The sequence below is a fragment of the Palaemon carinicauda genome, chromosome 6 (genome assembly GCF_036898095.1).
Source record: "Palaemon carinicauda isolate YSFRI2023 chromosome 6, ASM3689809v2, whole genome shotgun sequence".
Taxonomy (NCBI): domain Eukaryota; kingdom Metazoa; phylum Arthropoda; class Malacostraca; order Decapoda; family Palaemonidae; genus Palaemon; species Palaemon carinicauda.
This window is the reverse complement of record NC_090730.1, coordinates 23,666,986-23,678,794: the sequence shown is the minus strand read 5'-3', so window position 1 is coordinate 23,678,794 and position 11,809 is coordinate 23,666,986. Positions and strand designations below refer to the sequence as shown.

Below are 11,809 nucleotides of genomic sequence, written 5' to 3'. Positions count from 1 at the left end.
CGTGTAACATTTGAGGTAATTCAGTACATTATTACAATAATACATAACAATAGGCTTATTAGATTCCTAAAAGACACAGACTGCAAGCAAATATGTCATTCTTTTTCGGTCTCATATCGGATGGATTTTGCCAGTTATTAGCAGTTCCTTTGCAAAGAATTTCCTCCAAAAAATATTGTTTAGGGAGGAAAAGAAGTATTTAAATCCCCAAGAAAAGAGAGCGTTGTTTCACTATGTAGTTAAGTTTTCAAGTCCCTCTCACGAAAAATAATATAACTGATATAATTGTAATTTTCATATTCCTTTCTCTATTCCATTTCTTCTTCAGAGTTTGTGGTGTGTGAATGCTGTTCCCGCTTGGAACGGAACGTAAGTCGTGTTTCTTCTTTGGGAAATTTAATGACATAATGACCTTGAGAATTGTAATCAAAATGTCATTAATATTTTAACCAGATGGAAAGTCTTTGAATAAGCTTTGGCTTCATTTGCTTTTATCGATTGAAACTTTCTTGAATATAATGAATATTATTTCAACATTATTTTTGACAAGAAGGGAAATTTTCTGGGAAAACTTTTGCCTATTCCTTGGTGATTCAGTGAAATATTAGTGGTATAGAAATTTTCTGAAGACCTTATATCAGTGATAAATATTTTCCTTCCAACTCATATCCGCAATATAAAAATCCCACACAATCATATTATACAAATGCAATATGTATCGACACTTTTACAATCTCAAAACCATTTATCTTTCTCATATATTTCTTTCCTTTCTTTTTATCTATTCAATTCCCCTCTTTATCTCTCCCCCCCCCCCCACCCCCACCCCCACAGCACTCCACACAAGGAGCCCAGACTAGGCGACTCCTCCAGCACTCCCCAAAAGGAGCCCAGACTGGGCGAGATGCAACGAGTCTTCGATGAGCTGAGGCAGATGTCAGGTAGCGACAGACAAGGTACTCTCAAGATCATCTTCTTTTATAGATAAAATGGTTATAAGTTATATCAGTCCAACTTGGATATCTTTATTGGATATTTTCAAGAAGGCATAAAAGATCTGCTTAAACTTTCATCATTTACAGAGAAGTAATTAAACTTGGGTTAGGTCGCTTGAAAACCGTTCACTATTTTTTTTTCTTCATATCATCCATATATTCATATCCAGTAATAAAAATAAGTTAGTTTTTCCCTCAGGAAGAGTTCTTTGAAAACAGATTTTAGTTCCATATTCACGTTCTCATATTTATCATTCTTCTGCCCCCCCCAACTCAGCAAGCTCCCTTCCATGTGGCAGTCATGTCCTGGCACCTGGCGAGACCGTTACCATCCAGTCTAAGAATTACCCAAATTGGTATCCATTCAGAAATAGATGCCTTTGGACCTTCCAGGTGAGTTGAAAAAAAAAAAATAATATTTTCGTACTTTTTATTTAGTAGGTTATAGAGTTCTCAGTATCGAGAGTGACCGATTCAGCAAATATCGAGGGATGACTGTATTCGTTCATTCATCAAGACAGTTCTTTCCATAAACACATTGAAATGATCAACTACGAACTGTTTTCTCTTTATCTCTCGTCTCCTTAAATGAAAAGCATTAAACGCAATTCCAAAGGTGTCTATTTCATCAACCACCTGAAAACTTTTTTATAATTATTATTCGAGTCATATCTTGCGTCTTGCCACAACTATGTTGACAATGGATAGTTATTCTACTATTCGTACATAATTTTCAGTAACATAAAATTCATCTACCTGGTTCCTCTCTCCATCAACATTATCCTTTGCAGGGTTCGTCTGTTGATTCAACCATATCGATTACTTGCAATGATTTTAGGCTGAGAGGATGCTGGTTTTCTTCCGTCACAATCACCGGAGATGGTCTCGACGAAAAGTGAGATACAATTGGTTATAAGTGTTACTTTCCTCTGCCACATCAACAAAGTTAAAGATGACGATCAAGTTTGAAAATTTTAGTACCAACTTTAATTGTAACCTTTATCTTCTCACTGAAGATGTTTGGTTAAATCTTTGTCGTACATTACAGTAGGATTCAAATCTGTTGGTGGGTCTAAAGATTACAGGGAAGTTGACACTGTGTCTTATGCAATCTTGAAGGCCAGATGTAACATACAAAATAATCCGTGTGTGGTGTAGGAGCGATTCCTTAGAAATATTACTCACCAAGTATTTTAATTGAGCTCAACTTCGAAGTTGCATTTCTCCCTATGGGAAAAGATAAATTCCTTCAAGTTGATTGATGGAAAGTGGGTCTTAGAATGCTTGAAATATCTTTGCCTCTCACTGATGCATTGATTCTCACGAACAAAATAAATCCGGAATCCCTTTTATGTTTAGTGTATACAAATTTCATTATCATAGCCAAGCACCGTATAGCATAACTATATTTCTTGCAAAGCGACAGAGCCTATATGCACCTGCATGAAGTAGAACACACTCAACAGGTGTCAGAAAGATTAACATGTCATGTCACATTTAGTCACTAATGTTATGATAAGTAGATAATAAAAAATCACTTGTAGGTCATCAATGTAAATTCGCGTTGTGGAATAATTATTATCATCTATGCTTTTTTAAAAAGAAGGGAATCTTTTATTGTGTATATACTCGGTGAAAAACTTTTCTGACTTTGAATTAGATATCGAAATGAAGAGAAAAATATCATTAAAAAACTATTCATTCTCTGAAGGATATATCTAAATGAAGATAAAAATATTACATTACATTATTACAATTATTCATTATTTAGAGAAGAAATTTTAGTAAAATGGCACAGGAAAACAGTAATGTTCACATAATATTTCAGTGCAAATGTAGAATATTTCAGAGAGAGAGAGAGAGAGAGAGAGAGAGAGAGAGAGAGAGAGAGAGAGAGAGAGAGATCCCACACTTCAGAAAGAAAACTTGATTATCAAATATACATCTAGAGGTATATTTTTACAGGTATTGCAGAACTCAATCACCTTTTACTGAAACGAGTGGAAACAATTTCATGGAGGTCAAATTTAGGTCGTTTTTGAGAAGATACTACGGTTTCTCCTGCACAGTTACAGCCTCAGGTAAAGAACACGTCTTATCGAGGTTCACATCTTCACCGACAGGTGGCATTCAAGGTCCTGTAATTAATGTTTCATTTTTCATTCAGCTGGCTGGATTTTTTTCACATTTCATACATTCAACAATTAGTGTCATCATTATTGCCCTTTTAACATTAGATATCCAAAGATCCTTCCCTCTTAGATTGGTCAATATTCTTCTTCCCATTTCTCTGGAATCAATCTGATTTTCTCGTCGCTGCTGGTTGTAGGAATTTGATTCCTGAGAAACCTCGACTTATGTGTTCCTAGTTTCTTTAAGTGTTACAGCAGCATATATTTCTTTCACATGTGACAGGAACTTCGACTTCATCTTCAACAACAACAACAACAACAGCGCCAACAACAACAACAACAACAACAACAGCACCAACAACAACAACACCAAGTGGACGATGCCGTAAGAACAAAGTTACTGCCAAGTTTCCTTGATGTGTTTATGCATTGAATAATGCTGACAAGCTCTTTATTTTGTTTGTTCACTATCGAAAACTCAGAAATATATATATAAAAAAAAACTGAGCTGAGATCTTTGTGTTAGATGGGTAGCAGCCTTGGGCTATCCAATCCCCCATTGAGCATTGCCCTCTCCATAGTGGGAAGATAATTAAACACTGCTGAAGATGGCAACAGTGCAGCCATTATAAATTCTACCCAGCAGTGTTGCCACATATAGAGATTAATCTTAAATATGCAGGTTTTTCAACATGATTAGGATTTTCAAATTTTTCTCTAAAAAAAAATCCAAATTTCAATTCTTTTAACATTAGAAAAAAATATATACAGATTTTATTTATTCTTTGAAGACATGAAGTCCAAAAGTAGTTATGGATAGAGAATTGCCATCTCTAAATGATCTGATGTCCTTCTTTGGTCATGCAACAGAGTCTGATATTCAAAGCATTGACACAGAATGGAGGCTACTAAGAAATTCTTTAGATATTATTAATGTGAGTTCAGATATGAAGCCAGAGATATTTTGGAGTTCAGTAGCTTCAGCTATGCTAATGCACAATGTGTTAATGTTTTAAAAAAAAATTCCAACTTTACGCAAACATTACTATGCTTACTGCACTTGAGTGCACCTGTAGAAAAAAAAATATTTCTTCAATAAACAGGAAGAAAACAGAAATAAGAAATAGGTTATCTACTCAAACAATTACAGTTTGCTCCATACAAATGAATTGCTTAAAGATAAATCATGTTATGAATTTACTGTCTCCAAAGAACTCTGAGCCAGAACAAGGAAATCAGGAAGTGTCAAATATGTATATCATCAAAAGTAGACATAAATAGAAAATAACAATTATAAATATTTCTTTATTTTCTAAATCTCAAAATGTGGAATGGTAATCCTAGGGTTATTCTCCAGTGATTCCTTTAATTTCCAATCATTTATATTTCATATTACCAACACTATAAACTGCCCAACTTCAAGTCCATCATTATGACAATTTGTTGTTTACTGTATGTACTCAAGAGTCAAGAGGTATTGATTCACTATGAATTATGATTGGCTATGATGTCATCAGGGGGTGGGGCTTATTTTGCCCGGAATCTCTGTGGCGCCTATAAACAATTTATTTTATTATGGCTAACCATTACTTGATGTACATATAAACGGTATAGCAATGAACAATAGAATCTTTACACAAGTGTAAGGTTATCTGCAATATATATATATATATATATATATATATATATATATATATATATATATATATATATATATATATATATCAAGGATAATTATATAAAACCATATTAAAAATTACATATTTATCAAAGACGATCTAACAGAATCAGTAGACTGAATGAAATTAGAAAATTATATAATTTGTACTAATTTTAGAAACCACTTAATCTGATAAAAGTACAGTATATAACATGAACAAGCAAACAGTGAATACTTGAGACAGTGAAGCATCTAATTCTCTCAGGCAGTGTGTGGCCGACGAAACCCAGTGGTCAGGATTGTTGGAGGCCAACCGACAACAGTGCACGAATACCCTTGGCAAGTTGGGTTGACGTCAGCTACATCTAGCACACCATATTGTGGTGGTTCTATCATCTCCAACGAGTGGATCCTGACAGCATCTCATTGTGTCGACGGGTAAGAGGCCTTGTTTTGAGGTAGGACTAATGCTATCTCAGTTCATCCAGGAAGATTGACTATTTCTGAACGTGTTTCGATCATATCTGGTGACTTGACTTGAAAATTAATCACAGTATTAACACCTCATCAATTGCTTTGGATTTCAACCAATCTCAAAATGTTCTCGAAAAGTGTACAAAAAAAAAAAAAACGTTTTAAAACTTTATGAAAAAAAAGATTTAAAAGTCCAGGCAATATCTTATTCATGACTTTGCAAAGCAGCATAAGAATTGTCGTGGGAATATATTGACTAAATTTAATTTTGCAAGTTTGCTGCCTTATATTGTTGTTGAAGAGGGAATTGCAATGACTAATAACTTTTTTTTTGCAATATTAAACAATGCATAAAAACTTTTTCAATGAGATTATAGGAAATAAAAAAAATGTAAAACGTAGTACCAATCCCTCATTAAAAACGTTTATTCTTATAATGGCGAAATTGACCTTTTCAAGCAGGAATGACTGTTGTTACTAACAACGATCTAATTCCATCTCCAGAGACAGTGAATCAAGCGTCTATGTAGTCGTTGGAGAACACGATTATACCACATTAACTGAAACGACAGTTAGACAAAAGATCCAAGCCTCAAGGGTAAGTCGGTAAACCTCTGGATAGTTCTGGCAAAATATTTTATCAGAAATTCTCTTCAACAAAAGTAAGGAAACTAGTTAAGGCTCTTCTATTTGATATACACTTTTCTTAAACAGGAAATCTTTCTAGATGTATTGCTATAAATCTTGTATGTTATTCTTGAAAGAAGAGTAAATTTGAAATAAATAAAGTACAATTTTCCTAATTTCAAAATACTGGTTTTACAATGATAGAAATCTTTCAAAATCTAAGAATATAGGATATGGAAAATAAATTTAATCAATCAATCTCGTTACAGATCATCATGCACCCAAGTTACGACAGATTCACTCTTGACAACGATATGGCGTTGATCAAGCTGTCCTCTCCGCTCTCCTTCCCTTCTGACAACAAGATTGCCCCTGTGTGTCTTCCAGATGCAGGCAATGCCTATAGTGATGTGACTGCTACGGTTACTGGCTGGGGAAGATTACAGTCAGGTTTGTATGCTTGCAATAAGTTTCAACTTATTTGAGATCTTTGTTCAACTCAAGCAGTAAAGATCAGTCGATTATCTTAGCAGAGAAATATTTTGGTGTAGATCACATTCTGCACATGCACCTTCAGTACAGTCTATTCATAGAGTTTTCTTATTTTTTATTTATTCCCTCAAGAAATTGATTCCAGGAACTACACGATTTCAGCCTTTAGGTATAAACGGAACAAACTTTTTCATTTCCAAATTTAGTAATACTTGAGACAAAAATTGTGAAGAATCCTTATTCTATCATGCATTTAAAAATCATGCCAAAGTAAGAATAGGTTGTTATTGTTACTTCTAAAGTTTTGCTAAGATCTTTATAAAGAGAATCAGACATGGAAAACAGAATCATAAGAAAGAGAAGCAGGAATAAAGCTCAATCTCAAAAATATAATAACTGTCTCTTAAAAGATGGAACATTATATGACTCAGGACAAATTAAGTAGGAAGAGAATGGCAGTATTTGGCACTGGTGGGACAAATCAGTCATAGAACTTTTAATTAAGATTTCTTATTTCTAGAGAATAAAATTGTGGAGATATTTGAAAAGTGTTACCAGTCTACATGATAGGACAGCATCGTAGAATGAAGGCAAATATTATACTCATAGAAAATGAGTAGCAGAATTTCTTTGAGCACAACCAAGAGAAGAGGTAAGGAATAGTCACGGACCAAAGAAATGCAGTTGATTCATTCTTACTAAGTAAAGCGATGGAAGATTAATCACCCAGAAATAAGAGAGCAATAAACCAAGCGGATATAATGAGATTGAGAGAATCTCTTTGAAACTTTGAGGAAGGACAACTTTGAAGAACTATACAACTTAAGTTACCCAAAGGAATTTTCTACTCATATAAGACCTTGAGAATCAAGGCAATGTCTGTTGATATCTCATGAAGCAGACCTGTAGGTTTCAATCCTTCCACAAACAAAAGAAGATCGTAGTCCGGTGGTCATCTGTCGTGACTTGAACTCAGGATACACAAAGTGTGAGGGAGTAATCAACGATATCACTGAGCCACCGTTACCCTGAAATGGCAGGTTGACTTGGCCAACCAATTTATTGATTGATTGAAAATTTAATCAGCCAGTATATAAGAAATAATATATATGTTGGGAAAAAGTGCTTCTGACAATTTTTTTTATCTACATTTTTTCTTACAAGTGCAGTATTGTGTATATAACCCTTTTACTTTACAGGTGGTAGTCGACCTAATGTACTTTATGAAGTGGATGTTCCAACAATGACCAACTCAAGGTGTCAACAGTTTTTAAGTGGTATCACAAGTAACATGATCTGTGCTGGATTGGATGCCGGAGGAAAAGATTCTTGTCAGGTTTGTTGAGTCACAACGATAGAATTACATTATATAATTAAGGTGGATTAGTATCTACATATTTTGAATACCATGTTTATAGAAATGCTGAAGAACTTGTGTGATTTCAATGTTTCCAGTTAAAAATGCCTTTAATTCTTTAGACAAAAGGTCATAAGGAAAGTCAAATTTATTCATAAATTACAATCAGCTGCAGACTACTTTAGGAGTGTAGAGAAAGTATTGGCAATAACAGACATAGCGATAAATGGAGGAATGAGGAGAAAGTTAAATGTTTTATTAGAACTTGCCTACAGCTTACAGCTTTCGTACTATCTGTGACGATAGTCTCTCTTATAAACTAGAAAATATCACAAACTTAAACATAACTTGTTTCAGTAGAGTCAAAATAGATTTTTCCATTTTCAGGGTGATTCCGGTGGTCCAATGGTGACTACAGGTAACACAGCTCAAACATTCATGGTGGTGATTGGAGTGGTCTCTTGGGGCTATGGCTGCGCCGATGCAAACAGCCCTGGAGTGTACGCCAGAGTAGGCAGTAAGTGAAATACCAAGAAATTTTGTTTGAATGACTTCCATAAGAAAAGTTTTCAATATCCAGTATAAAGGTTGACACGAAAACAGAATGGTATTCTTATTTCCAACTGAACAAACGGAAAAAAAATCACAAGTAAAGGGAGATAAATATTAAATTGACAGACAATGAAAAAGAAGGAAAATTTCGTCAGGAATTGAAAATGTAATTAAAAGAACAGCACAATTTTAAAGTTTAAATAATCATGTGACTTATGGTAATCTAAACCTTTCAAAACATAAAACCAGTGAGCAAGTTCCTATATCAACTGTCAGTCAAGTACAAGTAAAGGCAAAGAGTCCATTGTCAACTGAACTTACAATAAGGTTTCAAGATCAAACAAAAGGATGATTAGGTTTAATAACTTTAATATTAGAATCATTATCATGAATATTGATAAGCATTGACAAGTAAACCCACAAGTCAAAGAAGCTATTAGGAACTTATCATGTCAACAGATTTATGTTACCAAAGGAAGTTTCAAAATTAGTGATTATGCCAATGAGGTGAAACAAGATGTCAAAGATTATGGTAATAGAAAAATAGAGAGATAAATAAGGATTAAAAAAGATATTTGGGCCAATAATATTATGAACAGGAGATAGAAAAAATGAACAACCACCGTAATCAATATTAAGCTTTGATCTATTTAAAGTTTTCTTTTAGAATCTTATTATGAAATAATTGCAACTGTGATATCTTTTTCAGACTATCTCTCTTGGATATCTACAAACATCGCAGGTTCTCAAACTTGCCCAAGGCCATAGAGGACACCGAATGGACCACACCAGACATTAATAAGATTATGTCTGCACAATCAGGCATTAATGGAATTACCATTTTTTTCTTTATAATTTGTTGTTAATTCATTCCTCTTTTTGAACAATTGTGATGAATTAAATTTATTGGTATTTGTGGAATTACCTTTTTTTTATAATTTGTTGATAATTCATTCCTCTTTTTGAACAATTGTGATGAATTAAATTTTTTGGCATTTGAAAGTTTTATTATTTATCCTTATTACAATAACAATACTGATTTCTAATCTGGTGACCCTTGGGATCTCAGCCTCAAAAGTCTCACTGAGACTGAGGGACTTTGTTAAACTTTCAGCAAAAGATTTCTATATTTTGAGGAAGAGTTTTCTTTAACAAGAGATTAAAACTAATGTCCTGAGTTTATCTTAAAGGGAAAACAAATAGTCTATCTAATGTTGAACATACAAAGACTTGAAATGCTTCAAAATGACACCTAATAAGTAATATATGCAACAAGTTTGAACTTTCCTCAAATTTCTATTTATATAATCTAGTTCATTTTGATGCTACAAAGTTCTTATTATGGGTTATTGCTGTTTTCCTTATAAACGGTTCTTTATCTTTTCTTGTAAATTAAATGAGTAAAACCTAAACACTTTGTAATAACTTGAATCCAAGATACCTCTCCCTTATGGACTGACAAATGGCTTTTTTCTTTTCCCAAGACCGCCTTCCTTTTATAAGAAGTCTTATCTATATGTAATAATTTTGCTTTCTTGAAGTTCTACTACGGTAAGTGATTATTCAATTAATCGATATTTTCAATCTTTCTGGTAATAAAAGCCTAAATTATTTGATCCTTTTCAGTGTAATTTACAATAGAATGTCGGATGATATATAATGGTATATAAAAAATTTACTGAATTAATCATGACTGAATATTATGCTGAAAATAAAGAACGGGGATAAGCCTCTCATCGCTCGCTTCCAGTGATCCTCTGGCCCATGTGACGTCACGGGGAATTCGTGCTGATTTTGTCTGACTGACCTATCTACAGTAAGTGGGTCCCGTCTTTTCCTCTCTCCTTCTCTTTTTACGTCATTACTCGGTTGAAGAGACATTGAACGCCAGTTGCTTAAAACCCTGTCCTTCTCTTCCTTTTATCTTCCCTCTCATTTGAGAACAATTTCTATATTTGTTCCTGTATTTTGTTTGATAGTCAATCCTTTCTATAGTTCATACAAATAATAATTTTAATATAATTTCATTTCTTTTCTTTTAGAAAGGGAATTAAGGCAAATGTATTACTTATAGCCTTACATTTAAGGGAAACATATGTGACCATATGTATTGATAATTTTTTTTTTTTTTTTTTTTTTTTTTTGCCCTTCAAGGAAGCCTTTTCTTATTTGCATTAAGTTTACACATGTCTGAATTGAATTATAAAACGCAGGTCAGAGGACAAGCAATAGGAAGTGTTTATTATGTGACCCTATTCTCACAAAAATTACTTGTTAATAATATCTTTCCTAATAAGACCCAGAGGCTTTGTAAGAACCTAACTGCTTCTTCCATATAAAAAGCAACAAGAAGAACATGTGATGATAAAAAGGAAATCTGCAAGATGTTACAAGAAGGTTAATAGAATCTCAATTTGAATTTTTTCCGTCTTTCCTGTGGTTTGTTACCGTTCATGGAACATGTTGGTCTTTGGGTCTTACGTCCACGCTTGTGGATTCAGCTAAACTAAGTAATCTGCAAGGTGCTCCCTACTCATTGAGGTTTTTAGCCATTGCAGTGTAATTTACATTAGTTTTTATGGTATTACTTCTGCTTGTGCTTACACAAGTAGGGTAGATGTCATCCCATCTCACTAAGTGATACTCAATTTACCAATCATCTTATCCCTTCATCTATTGCATTTAATACTGTACTTACACGATTGGAGGAATAAACTCAATTCCCGTAACATCTCTGTTTAATTTCTCCAGACTTTGGACACTGGAGACTTTGTGCCATTGACTGGCGTCTTACCTTATAGCCAGTCCAGTCATGTCGTTGACTGCCAAAGCAGCAGTCATCGCTAAGGAAGAGTTCTTAGAGGCTTTGAAATCATGTAGAGGACTCAAATGTTATGTGATAGCAGTTTATTGTTACGAATAATGACACTTACTCAAAAAAAAGATCATCATATCTCTTTGAATTACGCCATAACACTTTATCATTGTTGTTACAATTCCCTCAGACTTACACATGCTTGTATCGCCATGATCAGCTGACACCATAGAAAAATCTTATTGTCATTCTAAATACAATTTTTTAAGACCAATACTGAGTCTTTCTGATTGATCCAAGCAGAGAGGTTTTCTGGCAACCCAAGAATTGTCATTGTCACCTTTTCCATTTGCTCATTAGTGAACACTTGATGAAATGTATTCTCATATAATTCCTTTCCTATTTACCATTCTCCAAGTTTTATGGATTTATCAATTAAAAGTATTTTAGTGACTTAGGATTCGAATCGTAAACAATCATTTTATATATATATATATATATATATATATATATATATATATATATATATATATATATATATATATATATATATATATATACAGTATATTACATATTCTGCTCCTTTACAATATTTATTACCTGGTCCATACTATCAGGGAAAGTACAGTACTGTGATCTAGAATTTTAGGATTTTTCCTCTTTTAAATCTCCCTTCTGCAATGTACCCTGAGATGTAGAAGCTTT

The 11,809-nt window shown here is 33.5% G+C and overlaps 1 protein-coding gene across 1 annotated transcript in view; it reads left to right on the top strand.

The window, feature by feature from the left end:
* The window catches only part of LOC137642508 (clotting factor G beta subunit-like), a 33,891-nt gene extending 24,737 nt beyond the window's left edge, over positions 1-9,154 (top strand). The window contains exons 6-13 of the mRNA XM_068375142.1: positions 2,961-3,076; positions 3,411-3,512; positions 5,057-5,225; positions 5,766-5,859; positions 6,158-6,338; positions 7,580-7,716; positions 8,125-8,254; positions 8,999-9,154. Of these exons, the coding sequence (XP_068231243.1) occupies positions 2,961-3,076; positions 3,411-3,512; positions 5,057-5,225; positions 5,766-5,859; positions 6,158-6,338; positions 7,580-7,716; positions 8,125-8,254; positions 8,999-9,057 (988 nt within the window). The 3' untranslated portion in view covers positions 9,058-9,154. The remainder of the gene's footprint in view (positions 1-2,960; positions 3,077-3,410; positions 3,513-5,056; positions 5,226-5,765; positions 5,860-6,157; positions 6,339-7,579; positions 7,717-8,124; positions 8,255-8,998) is intronic.
* The last annotated feature ends 2,655 nt before the right edge of the window (positions 9,155-11,809 follow it).